Source organism: Somniosus microcephalus, chromosome 6 (genome assembly GCF_052327205.1).
Source record: "Somniosus microcephalus isolate GS21.2 chromosome 6, FLI_Smic_1.0, whole genome shotgun sequence".
In the NCBI taxonomy this organism is placed as follows: domain Eukaryota; kingdom Metazoa; phylum Chordata; class Chondrichthyes; order Squaliformes; family Somniosidae; genus Somniosus; species Somniosus microcephalus.
Window position 1 is genome coordinate 8,508,475 of NC_140992.1, and position 18,269 is coordinate 8,526,743.

The window sequence follows — 18,269 nt, forward strand, 5'->3', positions numbered from 1 at the left end:
ATAAAAATGGAATGAACGGAGGTGCTAAATAGGTTGGCATCACTCACAGTTAACAAGTCACCCGGTCCAGATCAATGTTCCCCCTAATCTTTATTGGGTCCACGGCCCATTCACAGTTACGCCGCATGCGCGAAATTTAACATTGGTAAAGCCGGTTCAGACAGCTGCTTAGAGGCTCGTTGGCCCAGATGGGATGCATCCTAGGTTGCTGAGGGAAGCTAGAGTGGAGATAGCAAAAGCTCTGACCACAATCTTTCAATCCTCCTTGGACATGGGAGTGGTGCCAGAGGACTGGAGGAGTGCAAATGTTACACCTCTGTTCAAAAAAGGGGAGAGGGATAAGCCTGGTAACTGCAGGTCAATCAGCCTAACGTCAGTGGTGGGAAAACTACTAGAGACCACTGTCAAGGCCAAAATTGATTCTCACTTGGAGATGTATGGGTTAATAAGGGACATCCAGCACAGATTTGTTCAAGACAAATTGTGTCTGACTAACCTGATTGAGTTCTTTGATGAAGTAACAGGGAGGGTTGATGAAGATAGTGCAGTAGATGTTGTATATACGATACCAAATTGGGGGGATAGTCAATACCGAGGAGGACTGCAACAAATTACAGGAGGACATTAATAAACTTGAAGAATGGGCAAATAAAGTTCAACACAGACAAATGTGAGGTATTACATTTTGGTAGAAAGAATAGGGAGGTCACTTATCACTTGGAGGGTGCGAGTCTGGGTGGGGTAGAGGAACAAAGGGATCTCGGAGAACAAATACACAAATCACTAAAAGTTGCGACACAGGTTAGCAAGGCCATAAAAAATGCAAACCAGGCACTAGGGTTTATTTCTAGAGGGATAGAATTGAAAAGTAGGGAAGTTATGCTAAATCTGTATCGAACCTTGGTTAGACCACACCTGGAGTACTGCGTACAGTTCTGGTCGCCATATTATAAAAAGGATATAGAGGCACTGGAGAGGGTGCAGAGAAGAGTTACAAGGATGATACCAGAAATGCGAGGGTATACATATCAGGAAAGGATGAACAGGCTGGGTCTCTTTTCTCTTGAAAAAAGGCTGAGGGGTGACGAAATAGAGGTCTTTAAAATTATGAAAGGTTTTGATAAGAGTGGATACAGAGAGAATGTTTCCACTCGTGGGGAGGAGGATAACTAGAGACCATCAATATAAGACAGTCACCAAGTAATCCAACAGGGAATTCAGGAGAAACTTCTTTACCCAGAGAGTGGTGAGAATGTGGAACTCGCTACCACAGGGAGTGGTTGAAGCGAATAGTATCGATGCATTTAAGGGGAGGCTGGATAAATATATGAGGGAGAAGGGAATAGAGGGTTATGCTGATAGATTTAGATGAGAAAAGACAGGAGGAGGCTCGAGTGGAGCATAAACGCTGGCATAGACTGGTTGGGCCGAATGGCCTGTTTCTGTGCCGTATATCCTATGTAATATATGGACTTCCAAAAGGTATTTGATTAAAAAAAAAACACATAACAGACTTACTCAGAAAATAGAAACACGTGGCATCAAAGAGTCGGTGGTAACTTGGGGACGCCGTTGGCTAAGGGATGGGAGGCAGAGAGTGGTGGTGAACGGATGTTTTTCTGACTGGAGAGAAGTATGCAGTGGGGTCCCCAGGGTCGGTATTAGGACCATTGCTTTTCTTGTTACATATAAATGGTCTGGACTTGAGTATAGGGGATGATACAAAACTTGGCAAAGTAGTAAAGGGTGAGCATGATTGTAGCAGGCTTCAGGAGGAGGTAGACAGACTGGTGAAATGGGCAGACACATGGCAGATGCAATTTAATGCGGTTAAATGTGAAGTGATGCACTTTGGGAGAAACAAGATGGAGAGGCAGTAGAATCTAAATGGTACTGTTTTGAGGGAGTGCAAGAGCAGATGGACCTGGGGGGTGACATGAATCAGTCATTCATGAAAGAAAGATTTATGAAATAATACTGCACAGCCTGCGGGTGGCGCTGTCCAGGGAGAGTATAAATACTCGGGCACGGGCCCAGCTTGCGCAGGACATTCTTAACAGGAATTAGTGAAGGACACAAATGGACCTCCATGATTAAAGCTTTGTTTAACGCTTAGACCAAGTGCCTAGTAGTTTTCTTACATCAGGGGGCATATTCACAAATCTTTGAAGGTATCAGGGCAAGTTGATAAGGCGGATAAGAAAGCATATGGGATACTTGGCTTTGTAAATAGGGGCAGTGAGCACAAATGCAAAGTCATGCTAAACCTTTACAAATCACTGGTTAGGTCTCAGCTGGAGTATTGTGTCCAATTCTGGGCACCACACTTTAGGAAGGATGTCAAGGCCTGGGAGAGGGTGCAGACAGAGGAGGTTTGCCAGGATGATGCCAGGGATAAGGGCCTTCAGCTCTGTGGAGAAGCTGGGACTGTTCTCCTTAGAGCAGAGAAGGTTAAGGGGAGATTTAATAGAGGCGTTCAAAATTATGAGGGGTTATGATAAAGTAAATAAGGAAAAACTATTTCCTCTGGCAAGTGGGTCGGTAACCAGAGGTCACAGATTTAATATAATTGGCAAAAGAACTAGAAGGGAAATGAGGAGAAATTTCTTCACACGGAGGGTTGTTAGGATCTGAAACACACTAACTGAAAGTGTGGTGGGATCAGATTCCATAGGAACTTTCAAAAGGCAATTGGACATGTAGTTGAAGAAAACTAATTTGCAGTTATGGGGAGAAAGCTGGGGAATGGGACGAATTGGACAGCTCTTTCAAAAAGCTGGACGTGCGCAGCGGGCCGAATTGCCTCCTTCCGTGCTGTAAGATTCTATGATTCTAATCCCCGCCCACCGCGTCCCCAAACAGGGGCACAGCTCCGCCCGCACACAACACTCTGGACGCTTCCTGAAGGGAAACTTAAGCAGCGGTGGAGTCCGGGTTCTTAATGCAGGCCCGCCCGCAAATACTTACTGGAAGGAGGGCGGCCGCGAGTCTCCGATCCCTCCCGTCCGCTCGATGGGGGGAGGCAGATCCGACTGGCTGTCCGCGCACGTGGATCCAGTGTCCGAGTGGGAACCCTCCGCGGAGACCAGCTGGAACAGAGGAAGACAATCGGCATTAAACCACGGAGCGCAGCAGCTTAAAACAGCAGCGGCTTGCACTTTCGCGCAGCTCCTTTAACACGGTAACCACCCCGAGGTGCTTCATAGAACAGAGGTGAACACACAGCTGCATAGAAAGAGTTAGGAAAGGAAGCAAATAAATGACTTGCATTTATATAGCGCCTTTTCCTGCATTACAACAGTGACTATACATCAAAAAGTACTTTGGGTCTTTGACCTGAAACGTTAACTCTGTTTCTCTCTCCACAGATGCTGCCTGACCTGCTGAGTGTTTCCAGCATTTTCTGTTTTTATTTCAAAAAGTACTTGATTGGCTGTAAAGCACTTTGGGGCGTCCAATGCTCCTGAAAGGCGCTATATAAATGCAAGTCTTTCTTTAACATAATAAAACGTCCCAAGGTGCTTCACAGAGGCATCATCAGACAAACTTTGACACCGAGCCACGTAAGGAGATATTAGGGCAGGTGACCAAAAGCTTGGTCAAAGAGGTCGGTTTTAAAGAGCGTCTGAAAGGAGGAGAGAGAGGCGGAGAGGTTTAGGGAGGGAATTCCAGAGCTTAGGGCCCAGGCAGCTGAAGGCACGGCCGCCAACGGTGGAACGATTGAAATCGGGGATGCACAAGAGGCCAGATGTGGAGGAGCGCAGAGATCTCGGAGGGTTGTGGGGCTGGAGGAGGTTACAGAGATAGGAAGGGGCAAGGCAATAGAGGGATTTGAAAGCAAGGATGAGAATTTTAAATTTGAGGTGTTGCTGGGCCGGGAGCCAATGTAGGCCAGCGAGCACATTTGAACAGGAACAAGTTATCAGCAGATGTTCGGCAGAAAGCAGCAACATTATAAATCATAGAATCTCACAGCACAGAAAGTGGCCAATCAGCCCATCATGCCTGTGCCGGCTCTCTGAAAGAGCTCACCAATTAGTCCCACTCCTCTGCTCTTTCTGTTAATAAAGGAAGGAATCACTATAATACAGAGAAATGATATTGGGTCAAAGGAGCAGGATAGTGAAACAGTTTGGGTGGAGATAAGGAATAATAAGGGGAAAAAAACACTAGTGGGTGTAGTCTATAGGCCTCCGAACAGTTGCAACTCTGTTGGACGGAGTATTAATCAGGAAATAGTTGAGGCTTGTAATAAGGGAACAGCTATAATTATGGGGGATTTTAATTATCATATTAACTGGACAAATCAAATTGGGCAGAGCAGCCTTGAGGATGTGTTCATTGAGTGTATTAGGGATGGGTTTCTTGAGCAGTATGTAACTGAACCGACCGGGGGCAAGCAACCTTAGATTTGGTCCTGTGTAATGAGACAGGATTAATTAAAAATGTCCTAGTAAAGGATCCCCTTGGAATGAGTGACCATAACATGGTTGAGTTCCATATTCAATTAGAGGGTGAGAAGGTTGGATCTCAAACAAGCGTGCTGAGCTTGAATAAAGGAGACTATGAAGGTATGAGAGCGGAATTAATTAGAGTGGACTGGGAAAATAGATTAAAGGGTAAGACGGTACATGATCAGTGGTGTACATTTAAGGAGTTATTTTACAACTTCCCAAAAAAATATATTCCACTGAGGAAAAAAGGGTGTAAAAGAAAAGATAGCCATCCGTGGCTAAGTAAAGTAATTAAGGATAGTATCCGACTAAAAACAAGGGCCTATAAGGTAGCCAAATCTAGTGGGAGGATGGAAGATTGGGAAGTCTTTAAAAGACAGCAAAAAATAACTAAAAGATTGATTAAGAAAGGGAAGATAGATTATGAAAGTAAATTAGCAAAAAATATAAAAACAGACAGTAAACATTTCTATAGTTATATAAAAAGAAAAAGGGTGGCTAAAGTAAATGTTGGTCCCTTAGAGGATGAGACCGGGAAATTAATGGTGGGAAACATGGAGATGGCAAAAACACTGAACAATTATTTTGTATCAGTCTTTACAGTAGAGGACACTAAGAATATCCCAACACTGGACAAACAGGGGGCTCTAGGGGTGAAGGAACTAAATACGATTAAAATCACTAAGGAAGTGGTACTTGGTAAAATAATGGGACTCAAGGCGGATAAATCCCCTGGACCTGATGGCTTGCATCCTAGGGTCTTGAGGGAAGTAGCAGTAGGGATTGTGGATGCATTGGTAATAATTTTCCAAAACTCACTGGACTCAGCAAAGGTCCCGGCAGATTGGAAAACTGCTAATGTAACACCCTTATTTAAAAAGGGTAGTAGGCAGAAGGCTGGAAACTATAGACCTGTTAGCCTAACATCTGTGGTTGGTAAAATGTTAGAGTCCATTATTAAGGAGACAGTAACGGGACATTTGGATAAACATAATTTAATAGGACAAACTCAGCATGGTTTCATGAAGGGGAAGTCATGTTTGACAAATTTGCTGAGTTTTTTGAGGAAGTAACATATAGGGTGGATAAAGGGGAACCAGTGGACGTAGTGTATTTAGACTTCCAAAAGGCATTTGACAAGGTGCCACACAAAAGATTATTGCTCAAGATAAAAAATCACAGGATTGGGGGTAATATTCTGGCGTGGGTGGAGGATTGGCTCTCTAACAGAAAGCAGAGAGTTGGGATAAATGGTTCGTTCTCAGATTGGCAACCAGTAACTAGTGGTGACGCAGGGGTCAGTGCTGGGTCCCCAACTCTTTACAATCTATATTAACGATTTGGAGGAGGGGACCGAGTGTAACATATCAAAGTTTGCAGATGATACAAAGATGGGATGGAAAGTAGTGAGTGAGGAGGACATAAAAAACCTGCAAAGGGACATAGACAGGCTAAGTAAGTGGGCAGAGATTTGGCAGATGGAATACAATACTGGAAAGTGTGAGGTTATGCACTTTGGCAGGAAAAATCTTAGAGCAAGTTATTATCTTAATGGCAAGAAACTGGAAAGTACTGTAGTACAAAGGGATCTGGGGGTCCTGGTGCACGAAACTCAAAAAGTTAGTATGCAGGTGCAGCAAGTGATCAAGAAGGCCAATGGAATGTTGGCTTTTATTGCTAGGGGGATGGAATATAAAAACAGGGAGGTATTGCTGCAGTTGTACAAGGTATTGGTGAGACCGCACCTGGAATATTGCATACCGTTTTGGTGTCCATACTTAAGAAAAGACATACTTGCTCTCGAGTCAGTACAAAGAAGGTTCACTCGGTTAATCCCGGGGATGAGGGGGTGGTCATATGAGGAGAGGTTGAGTAGATTGGGACTCTACTCATTGGAGTTCAGAAGAATGAGGCGATCTTATTGAAACATATAAGATTGTGAAGGGGCTTGATCGGGTGGATGCGGTGAGGATGTTCCCAATGATGGGTGAAACTAGAACTAGGGGGCATAATCTTAAAATAAGGGGCTGCTCTTTCAAAACTGAGATGAGGAGAAACTTCTTCACTCAGAGGGTGGTAGGTTTGTGGAATTTGCTGCCCCAGAAAGCTGTGGAAGCTACATCATTAAATAAATTTAAAACAGAAATAGATAGTTTCCTAGAAGTAAAGGGAATTAAGGGTTACGGGGAGCGGGCAGGAAATTGGACATGAGTCTAGGTTCGGAATGGTCATGGCCCTGTGGGTAGTGGAGTGGGCCCAGGGGCTGTGTAGCCTGGTTCTGCTCCTACTGTGTTCTAATTCTGTGTTAGATTTCAGGAGATGGGTTTATTCCTGTTCCTGGCTGGGGTGGAGATCGCCTTTAGAGAAGGTAAGTACTGTAGAAAATATAGGGACAGAGTGATCTCCTGGAAGAATTTCGATCGCCTAGATGGGTCGGAGAGGAATTTCCCAGATTTCTTTCTCCCAAATTGGCCATTGGGTCTTTATCTGGTTTTTCGCCTCTCCCGGGAGATCACATGGGTTCGGGTGGATGCAGAGTGATAGAAGATTTGAGGTTAGGATCAGATCAGCCATGATCTTATTGAATGGTGGAGCAGGCTCGAGGGGCCGATTGGCCTACTCCTGCTCCTATTTCTTATGTTTTTCCCCATAGCCCTGCAATTTTTTCCTGTTCAAGTTTATAATTAATTCCCTTTTGAAAGTTACTATTGAATCTGTTTCCACCGCCCCTTCAGGCAGATCATTCCAGATCACAACAGCTCGCTGTGTAAAAAAAAATTCTCCTCACCTCCCCCTCGATTCTTTTGCTATTAACCTTAAATCTGTGTCCTCTGGTTACTGACCCTTCTGCCAGTGGAAACAGTTTCTCCTTATTTACTCTATTAAAACCCTTCATGATTTTGAACACCTCTAACTAATCTCCCCTTAACCTGCTCTGCTCTAAGGAGAACAATCTCAGCTTCTCCAGTCTCTCCACATAACTGAAGTCCCTCATTCCTGGTACCATTCTAGTAAATCTCCTCCGCACCCTCTCCAAGGCCGTGACATCCTTCCTAAAGTGCGGTGCCCAGAATTGGACACAATACTCCAGCTGAGGCCCAACCAATGATTTTTAAAGGTTTTTAAAAAAAAAACAAGAAACACTCCAGCATCTGAGGAAAAAAAGTGACCATTTCACATTGGAATGGATAGGAACATCGGAACGGATAGGAACATCGGAACAGGAGGAGGCCATTCAGCCGCTCGAGCCTGTTCTGCCACTCAACGAGATCATGGCTGGTCTGCGACCTAACTCCATATACCCGCCTTTGGCCCATATCCCTTAATACCTTTGGTTAACACAAAGCTATCAATCTTGGATTTAAAATTAACAATTGATCGAGCATCAATTGCCATTTGCAGAAGAGAGTTCCAAACTTCTACCACCCTTTGTGTGTAGAAGTGTTTCCTAATTTCACTCCTGAAAGGTCTGGCTCTAATTTTTAGACTATGTCCCCTAGTCCTAGATTCCCCAACCAGCGGAAATAGTTTCTCTCTACCCGCTGTTCCCCTTAATATTTTGAAATCTTTGATCAGATCACCCCTTAGCCTTCCAAATTCTAGGGAATACAACCCCAATTTGTGTAATCTCTCCTCGTAATTTAACCCTTGAAGTCTGGGTATCATTCTGGTAAACCTACGCTGCACTCGCTCCAAGGCCAATATAACCTTCCTAAGGTGTGGTGCCCAGAACTGCTCCCAGTGCTCCAGGTGTGGTCTAACCAGGGTTTTGTACAGCTGCAGCATAACTTCTACCCCCTTGTACTCTAGTCCTCTAGATATAAAGGCCAGCATTCCATTAGCCTTTTTGATTATTTTCTGTATCTGTTCATGACATTTTAATGATCTATGTACCTGGACCCCCAAGTCTCTTTGGACCTCCACTGTTTTTAGCCTTTCACCATTTAGAAAGTACCCTGTTCTATCCTTTTTAGGTCCAAAGTGGATGACCTCACATTTGCCTACACTGAAATCCATTTGCCACAGTTTTGTCCATTCACTTAAACTATCGATATCCCTTTGTAATTTTGTGCTTTCATCTACACTGCCTACAATGCAATATCTTTGTGTCATCGGCAAATTTGGCTATATGACTTTCTATCCCATCATTTAAGTCGTTAATAAATACTGTGAATAGTTGAGACCCCAACACAGATCCCTGCGGGACACCACTATTCACCTGATGCCTATTTGAATACCTACCCATTATCCCTACTGCCTGTCTCCTGCCGCTCAGCCAATTTCCTAACCAGGTCATTAATTTGCGCTCATTTCCATGGGCTTTTACCTTATGTGGGACTTTATCAAATGCCTGCTAGAAGTCCATATAAATAACATCCATAGACATTCCCCTGTCCACTACTTTAATCACCTCTTCAAAAAATTCAATCAGCTTTGTCAGGCATGACCTGCCTTTCACAAATCCGTGCTGGCTCTCTCTGATCAACTGAAGATTTTTGAGGTGTTCAGTCACCCTATCCTTAGTTATAGACTCTAGCAATTTCCTGACAACAGATGTTAGGCTAACTGGTCTATAATTCCCTGCTATCCCTTGCTCACCATTTTTAAATAGCGGATGATGGGTCTTCACTCATCCTCTTTTTGTTTCGGATACCTGGCGTTTTTAAAATCTCGGAAGTTGCCCGTGGATCACTCATGCCCTCCCGGGATAAAAAGAGGATATTTGTTCCACTGGTACAACAACAACTTGTATTTATATAGCGCCCTTAACGTAGTAAAACGTCCCAAGGCGCTGCACAGGAGCGATTATCAGGCAAAATTTGACACCGAGATATTAGGACAAATCAAACAGGTAGGTTTTAAGGAGCGTCTTAAAGGAGGAGGTAGGTAGAGAGGCGGAGCGGTTTAGGGAGGGAATTCCAGATCTTAGGGCCTTGGCAGCTGAAGACACGGCCGCCAATTGTTGAGTGATTAAAATCAGGGATTTTCAAGAGGCCAGAATTGGAAGAGCGCAGAGATCTCCAAGGGTTGCGGGGCTGGAGGAGATTACAGAGATAGGGAGACTTCAGCCTGTCTAACCTCATGATTCACAGGCTGTCTCGTCTGCGAAGTCGCTGTTTGTTGTGCAAACTCTCTCTTTGGGTAAAAATTAAAAATCGGCTGTGGGCAAAGTGCAATGGAAGAGTGTTGTTTGTTCCAGATTTTAACAGTCGGTCACGAGCTGTGGTCGGTCACGCTGAGCAAACTTTGACCTGACACCAGGAATCTGCTAGCCCTTTGCTGCCTGTTTAAACAGTTCCCCTCAGCCCACCTCGAAAAACTGGTCAAATTGACCGAGGATAATTAACGAGCTGCTCGGGACACTGCACCACTGTTTGTCTGACCCGCTCTCCTCGCGCACTCTCTCTCTCTCTCTCTCTCGCACACACACACTGCAACCAACTCTAAACAAAGTGAAGTCTTGAGTGGTGAAAAGGTCGTAACCTTTGGCTCCACGAGTCTCACAAGGTGAAAAGGTCGATCGTAACCTTTGCCACCGTGACTCCCCGCTGTGCAATTCACATCAACCTGCAAACTCTCTCCCAGTCCCCACGCCTCCCAGTGCCACGTGGGATGAACTTTGAAAAAAATTAATTCTGGGGGTGTGGGTGTCGCTGGCAAGACCAGCATTTATTGCCCATCTCTAATTACCACTGGGAAGGTGGTGGTGGTGAGCCACCTTCTTGAACCGCTGCAGTCCGTGTGGTGAAGGTACTCCCACAGTGCATTTGACTCCACTCGTTTGACGCCACGTGCTAGTCAGAGTAGAAATAGAAGGATACTTCAGATGAATACGTGGCTAGAGGAATGGTGCCAGGGGGAGGGATTCAAGTTCCTGGGACATTGGAACCGGTTCTGGGGGAGGTGGGACCAGTTCAAACCTGGGCAGGGCTGGAACCGATGTCCTAGGGGGAGTGTTTGCTAGTGCTGTGGGGGAGGGTTTAAACTAAAATGGCAGGGGGTTGGGAACCTGAGCAGGGAGACAGAGGAAAGGGAAACAAGGATAAAAGCAAAAGATAGGAAGGAGAAAAACAAAAGTGGCAGTCAGAGAAATCAACGGTTTAAATCAAACATGGCCACAGTAAATAATAATTCTAATAGGTCTAAGAGCGTTAAAAAAACAAGCCTGAAGGCTTTGTGTCTTAATGCGAGGAGCATTTGTAATAAGGTGGATGAATTGGCTGCGCAAATAGAAGTAAACAAATACGATTTGGTTGGCATTACGGAAACGTGGCTCAAGGAAGGCCAGGACTGGGAACTCAACATCCAGGGGTATTCGATATTCAGGAAAGATAGGCAAAAAGGAAAGGGAGGTGGGGTAGCATTACTGGTTAAAGAAGGGATTAACACAATTGTAATGAAGGATATTAGCTCTGATGAGGTGGAATCTGTATGGGTAGAATTGAGAAATACTAAGGGGAAAAAAACGTTAGTGGGAGTGGTTTATCGACCTCCAAACAGTAAGGCGGAGGTTGGGGATGGCATTAAAAGGGAAATTAAAGAAGCGTGCAATAAGGGCACAGCAGTCATCATGGGTGACTTTAATCTACACATAGATTGGGCCAACCAAATTAGTAACAATACTGTGGAGGAGGAATTCCTGGAGTGTTTACGGGATGGTTTCCTGGACCAATATGTCGAGGAACCAACCAGAGATCAGGCCATCTTAGACTGGGTATTATGTAACGAGAAAGGATTAATTAGCAATCTTGTTGTACGAGGCCCCTTGGGTCGGAGCGATCATAATATGATCGAATTCTTCATTAAGATGGAGAATGAAGTAGTTGACTCGGAGACTAGGGTCCTCAATTTAAATAAAGGAAACTACGATGGTCTGAGGAGCGAGTTGGGTAGGATTGATTGGGGAATGGCACTCAAAGGGTTGACGGTGGATAGGCAATGGCAAACATTCAAAGACCGAATGGATGAACTACAGAATTTGTTCATCCCAGTTTGGCATAAAAATAAAACAAAAAAGGTGACTCAACCGTGGCTAACAAGGGAAATTAGGGATAGCATAAGGTCCAAGGAGAGGGCATATAAATTGGCCAGAAAAAGCAATAATCCTGAGGATTGGGAGCAGTTTAGGATTCAACAAAGGAGGACAAAGGGAATAATTAAGAAAGGGAAAATAGAATATGAGAGTAAGCCTGCAGGGAACATAAAAACTGACTGTAAAAGCTTTTATAGATATGTGAAGAGAAAAAGATTGGTGAAGTCAAGCATAGGTCCCTTGCAGTCAGAATCGGGGGAATTTATAATGGGGAACAAAGAAATGGCAGACCAACTAAATACATATTTTGGTTCTGTCTTCACAAAGGAGGACACAAATAACCTCCCAGAGATGCCGGGGAACATAGGGTCTGATGAAAGGGTGGAACTGAAAGAAATCAGTATTTGTAGGGAAATGGTGTTAGGAAAATTGATGGGACTGAAGGCCGATAAATCCCTAGGGCCTGATAATCTACATCCCAGGGTACTTAAGGAAGTGGCCCTAGAAATAGTAGATGCATTGCTGGTCATCTTCCAGAACTCGATAGACTCTGGAACGGTACCCATGGATTGGCGGGTAGCTAATGTTACCCCACTATTCAAAAAAGGTGGTAGAGAAAAGGCGGGGAATTATAGACCGATAAGCTTGACATCGGTAGTGGGGAAAATGCTAGAGTCCATTATAAAAGATGTAATAGCAGAGCACTTGGAAAGCAGTGACTGGATCGGACAAAGTCAACATGGATTTACAAAAGGTAAATCATGCTTGACTAATCTACTGGAATTTTTTGAGGATGTAACTGGTAAAATAGATAAGGGAGAACCAGTGGATGTGGTGTATTTGGACTTTCAGAAGGCTTTCGATAAGGTCCCGCATAAAAGATTAGCGTGCAAAATTAAGGCACATGGGATGGGGGCAAGGTATTGACTTGGATAGAGAACTGGTTGGCGGACAGAAAGCAAAGAGTTGGAATAAACGGGTCGTTTTCCAAGTGGCAGGCAGTGACTAGTGGGGTACCGCAAGGATCGGTCCTAGGACCCCAGCTGTTCACAATATATATTAATGATCTGGACGAGGGAATTGGATGTAATATCTCCAAATCTGCAGACGACACAAAGCTGGGTGGGAGGGTATGCTGTGAGGAGGATGTCGTGAAACTCCAGTACGATTTGGACAGGTTGGGTGATTGGGCAGAAACATGGCAAATGCACTATAATGTGGATAAATGTGAGGTTATCCACTTTGGTGGCAAAAACAGGAAGGCAGATTATTATTTGAATGGCAATAGATTGGGAGAAGGGGAAGTGCAAAGTGACCTGGGTGTTCTTGTGCACCAGTCGCTGAAGGTAAGCATGCAGGTGCAGCAGGCAGTTAAGAAGGCAAATGGTGTGTTGGCCTTCGTAGCAAGAGGGTTCGAGTACAAGAACAAGGATGTCTTGCTACAGTTGTACAGGGCCTTGGTGAGACCACACCTTGAGTATTGTGTGCAGTTTTGGTCGCCTTACCTGAGGAAGGATGTTCTTGCCATGGAAGGAGTGCAGCGAAGATTCACCAGGCTGATACCTGGGATGGCAGGAATGACGTATGAGGAGAGATTGTGTCAATTGGGCTTATACTCACTGGAGTTTAGAAGATTGAGAGGGGATCTCATCGAAACCTATAAAATTCTGTCAGGACTGGACAGACTAGATGCAGGAAGGATGTCTCTGATGGCCGGGAGTCCAGAACCAGGGGTCACAGTCTAAGGATAAGGGGTAAGCCATTTAGGACTAAAATGAGGAGGAATTTCTTCACCCAGAGAGTGGTGAACCTGTGGAATTCTCTGCCACAGAGGGCGGTGGAGGCCAGTTCATTAAGTATATTCCAGAAAGAGTTGGATATATTTCTTAAGGCTAAAGGGATCAAGTAATATGGGGAGAAGGCAGGGACAGGGTACTGAATTTGGATGATCAGCCATGATCTCATTGAATGGCGGAGCAGGCTCGAAGGGCCGAATGGCCTACTCCTATCTTCCATGTTTCTATGTTTCTATGTTTCCTCCAAATTAAAAGTGTTGCTATGGGTACCCACATGGGCCCTAGCTATGCCTACCTTTTCGTGGGATATGTGGAACATTCTTGGTTCCAGTCCTACTCAGGTCCCCTCCCTCACCTCTTTTTCCGGTACATTGATGACTGTATCGGTGCCGTTTCCTGCTCTTGCCCTGAACTAGAAAATTGAATTCACCTTGCTTCCAATTTCCACCCTTCCCTCACCTTCACATGGTCCATCTCCAACTCTTCCCTTCCCTTCCTCGACATCTCTGTCTCCATTTCTGGGGATAAGCTATTGACAAACATTCACTATAAGCCCACTGACTCCCACAGCTACCTGGACTACACTTCCTCCCACCCCGCTTCCTGCAAGGACTCTATTCCATTCTCCCAGTTTCTTTGTCGCATCTATTCTGAGAACGCCATCTTCCAATATATCTTCCTTTTTCCTCAACCAAGGATTCCCCTCCACCGTGGTTGGCATGGCACTCGACCGTGTCTGTTCCATTTCCCGCACTTCTGCTCTCACCCCTTCCCCTCCCTCCCAGAACCCCAATAGGGTTCCCCTTCTCCTCACCTTTCACCCCACCAGCCTCCACATTCAACGGATCATCCTCTGCCATTTCCGCCACCTCCAGCGTGTTCCCACCACCAAACACATCTTCCCCTCCCCTTTCAGCATTTCGAAGGGACTGTTCCTTCCGAGACACCCTGGTCCACTCCTCAATCACCCCCAATCTTTCCCACGGCACCTTCCTGTGCAAGTGCAGCAGATGCAACACCTGCCCTTTTACCTCCTCCCTTCCCACTGTCCAGGGCCCCAAACACCCCTTCCAAGTGAAACAGCGATTTACTTGTACTTCTTGCAATTTAGTATACTGTACACGCTGCTCACGAATGCGGTCTCCTCTACATTGGGGAGACTAAACGCAGATTGGGTGACCACTTTGCGGAACACCTAGCTTCTGGTCGCCTGTCACTTTAATTCTCCGCTCCACTCCCACTCTGCTCTCTCTGTCCTCGGCCTCTTGCACTGTTCCAATGAAGCTCAACGTAAGCTCGAGGAACAGCACCTCATCTTTCGATTTGGCACCTTACAGCCCTCTGGACTCAACACTGACTTCAATAATTTCAGATCATAACCTCTGCTCCCATTTTTTCCAATGGCAGCTGCTGCTGATTTTGCTATTCCCATTTACACCTCCTCTAGACCCATCTTTTGTTTCTTTACTTGTCCCATTACTATCTCCTTTTGCCTCGCACCATCATCCCTTGTGTCATTCAATCTCTCCTGCCTTCCACCCTATCACAGACCTTCCCTTTTGTTCTTTCCTCCCCTCCCCCTTTCCCTGCCTCTGCGCCTGTTGAGAACATAAGAAATAGGAGCAGGAGTCGGCCATTCGGCCCCTCGAGCCTGCTCCGCCAATCAATAAGATCATGGCTGATCATCGACCTCAACTCAGACAGGTAACGCTTAAATAACGCAGCATGGTCAGGATAATAGAGATGTTGAAAATTATGTATGGGTTTGAATCAGTAAAAAAGGAAAAACTGGTTCCACTGGCAGGAGGGTCGGTGAGCAGAGGACACAGATTTAGAATAATTGGCAAAATAAGTAGAGGGGGGAGATGTAGAGAATTTTTTTTACACAGTGAGTTGTTGTGATCTGGAATGCGCTGCCTGAAAGGGCGGCAGAAGCAGATTCAGTAACTTTCAAAAGGGAATTGGATAAATACTTGAAAAGGAAAAAATTATAGGGCTATGGAGGAAAGAGCCAGGGGAGTGGGACTAATTGGGTAGCTCTTTCTGCACTGTATGATTGTATGGTCAAATGCTTACACAGGAAGAGGAGGCCATTCAGCCCCTCGAGTCTATTCCGCCATTCAATTAGATCATGGCTGATCTGTAGCTTAACTCGATCTGCCTGCCTTGGTTCCGTAACCCGCAATAACCTTGCCCAACAAAAACGTCACACAATGAATTACTTTAAAGTGCAGTGCCTGCTATGTGTGGCTACAGTCCAGGTCACGCACCTGGTTATAGAGAGAAGTGTCTCTGTACCAAGGCAACAGCAACAACTTGTATTTATATAGCACCTTTAATGTAGTAAAACATCCCAAGGCGCTTCACTGAAGTGTTATCAGACAAAATTTGACACCGAGCCACGTAAGGAGATATTAGGGCAGATGGCCAAGAGCTTGATCAAAGAGGTAGGTTTTAAGGAGCGTCTTAAAGGAGGAGGGAGCAGTAAAGAAGGAGAGAGGTTTAGGGAGGGAATTCCAGAGCTTAGGGGCTTTGATAGCTGAAGGCACGGCCGCCAATTGTGGAGCAATTAAAATCAGGAATGCTCAAGAGGGCAGAATTCGAGGAGCGCAGAGATCTCGGAGGGTTGTGAGGCTGGAGAAGATTACAGAGATAGGGAGGGGCAAGGCCATGGAGGGATTTGGAAACTAGGATGAGATTTTTTAAATCGAAGCGTTGCTTAACCGGGAGCCAGTGTAGGTCAGCGAGCACAGGGGTGATGGGTGAACGGAACTTGATGCGAGTTAGGACACGGGCAGCTGAGTTTTGGATGACCTCAAGTTTACGGAGTGTAGAATATGGGAGGCCAGCCAGGAGTGTGTTGGATTAGTCAAGTTTAGAGGTAACAAAGGCATGGATGAGGGTTTCAGCAGCAGATGAGCTGAGGCAGGCGGTGTTAGAGGTGAGTGATGTTACGGAGGTGGAAATAGGCGGGCTTGGTGATGGCGTGGATATGTGGTCAGAAGCTCAGTTCAAGGTCAAATATGACACCAAGGTTGCAAACAGTCAATATCAAAGCAGAACAAAAATGCAAAGAAAAAGCACACCCTGTACGATGGACCTGAACACCTAATATTGGCGGCTGTGCCATCAGCCATTTCGGCCCCAATTTGTCTGCAATTCTGTTGCTAACCCTCTCCACCTCAGTCTCCTCCTTTAAACAGCCTCCTTAAAACCCCATGACATGAATCAGTCATTCATGAAAGAAAGACTTATGAAATAATACTGAGCAGCCTGCGGGTGGCGCTGTCCAGGGAGAGTATAAATACTCGGGCATGGGCCCAGCTTGTGCAGGACATTCTTAACAGGAACTAGTGAAGGACACAACTAGACCTCCATGTTGTAAAACAGTTGATTAAAGCTTTGTTTAACGCTTAGACCAAGTGCCTAGTAGTTTTCTTACGTCACCCCACCTCTTAGGCAAAGCTTTTGGTCGTCCCTCCTTGCCCCAGCGTCCACTTTTGTCTAACTACGCTCCTGTCCAAGCTCCTTGGGCTGTCTTTCTATGTTAACGGCGCTGTTTAAATCAAATAGAGAAGTTGATTCCACTTGTGGGGGAATCTAAAACTAGGGGTCATTAATCCAAGAGAGTCACTAATAAATCCAATAAGGGATTCAGGAGAAACCTCTTTACCCAGAGAGTGGTGAGAATGTGGAACTCGCTGCCACAGGGAGTCAGTGAGGCGAATAGCAGAGATGCATTTAAGGAGAAGCTGGATAAGTACATGAGGGATAATGTACTTAATGGCCCAGAAATTCGGGTCCCCACGGGTGAGTACGCGCTGGGTACTCACGCGTAGGCCCAACGAAAGTGCCGGTTTCGTGCAAGCACTGCGCGTGCGCGGGAAACTGGAACTTCCGTTCCCTTGAAAGAAGGGGGTTGACAGGTGGAACGCGTGCGCCGGAGCGGCGGCGTGTGCGCATCGAACTTACGTTTTTTTTTGCAGGTTTCTCCGGGAGGTTAAGTCTCCAGCAGTTACATTTTTAAAAAGCAGACGCAAGGCCCGCTTTTAACAAGGTAAGTGGTGAATTAATTAAAATTAAAACCTTTTTTTCCCCACAGGTTTATTTTTTAAAAATACTTTAAAGAAAGGTAAGTTTATTTTTAGCCCCGTTAGAAAATGTAATTAATTTTTCAAAAATTTAAATTATTGTTTAAAATAGTTATTTCATGTAATTTATAGTTATTTTAAAAATGTGATTTTTTTTTTATTTATTTGAAGTTTTAGTGATGTTTTGGGGCTTATAGTATTTATAGTTTTGACAGCTCTTCCTGTCAAATTTATGAATGGGCATTCCCTGCTACCATTGGCTCTCCATGGCCCACGTGATCCCAGGGGACGCTTCGAACTAACTGCGTCCCTGGGATACTCGAGCACTGCGCGCCGGCAGTTCGAGGAGGCCCAGGATCGGAATCCCACGGGGGCCCACAGCTCAACGGCCGGCACGCTAGGTAAGTGCAGGTTGGGGGCTTACACCCGCGGGAAGCCCCCGACCCGAATTTCTGGCCCATTATGTACGTATAACGTACTGTCGATGACAGTTCTGACGAAAGGTCATCGGCCTGCAGCGTTAACTCCGTTTCTCTCTCCTGACCTGCTGAGTGTTTCCAGCATTTTCTGTTTTTATACAAGTACATGAGGGTAAAAGGAACAGAAGGATATGTTGATTGGGTGCGATGAAATAAGGCGGGAGGAGGCTCGCGTGGAGCGTAAACACCAGCATAGACCAGTTGGACTGAATGGCCTGTTTCTGTGCCATTCTATGTACGTTGTTGTCGAGATCGCAAGCCAACTCAACTGAAAAATAAGAACTACTCACCCATGATACCACTCGACCGTTGAAGCAGGGCAACTTGGCATTGTCATCTGATATCTCTTCCTTTACAACCCTACAGAGACAAGAAGACAGATTTAGTTTTACTGAATCACCCACCACAATCATCTT

The 18,269-nt window shown here is 45.4% G+C and overlaps 1 protein-coding gene across 1 annotated transcript in view; it reads right to left on the reverse strand.

Moving 5' to 3' along the window:
• The window catches only part of dvl3b (dishevelled segment polarity protein 3b), a 187,358-nt gene that overhangs the window by 114,789 nt on the left and 54,300 nt on the right, over nucleotides 1-18,269 (reverse strand). Inside the window, exons 2-3 of the mRNA XM_085989689.1 lie at nucleotides 18,144-18,213; nucleotides 2,968-3,089 (exon numbers count right to left, since the gene is read on the reverse strand). Of these exons, the coding sequence (XP_085845815.1) occupies nucleotides 2,968-3,089; nucleotides 18,144-18,213 (192 nt within the window). The remainder of the gene's footprint in view (nucleotides 1-2,967; nucleotides 3,090-18,143; nucleotides 18,214-18,269) is intronic.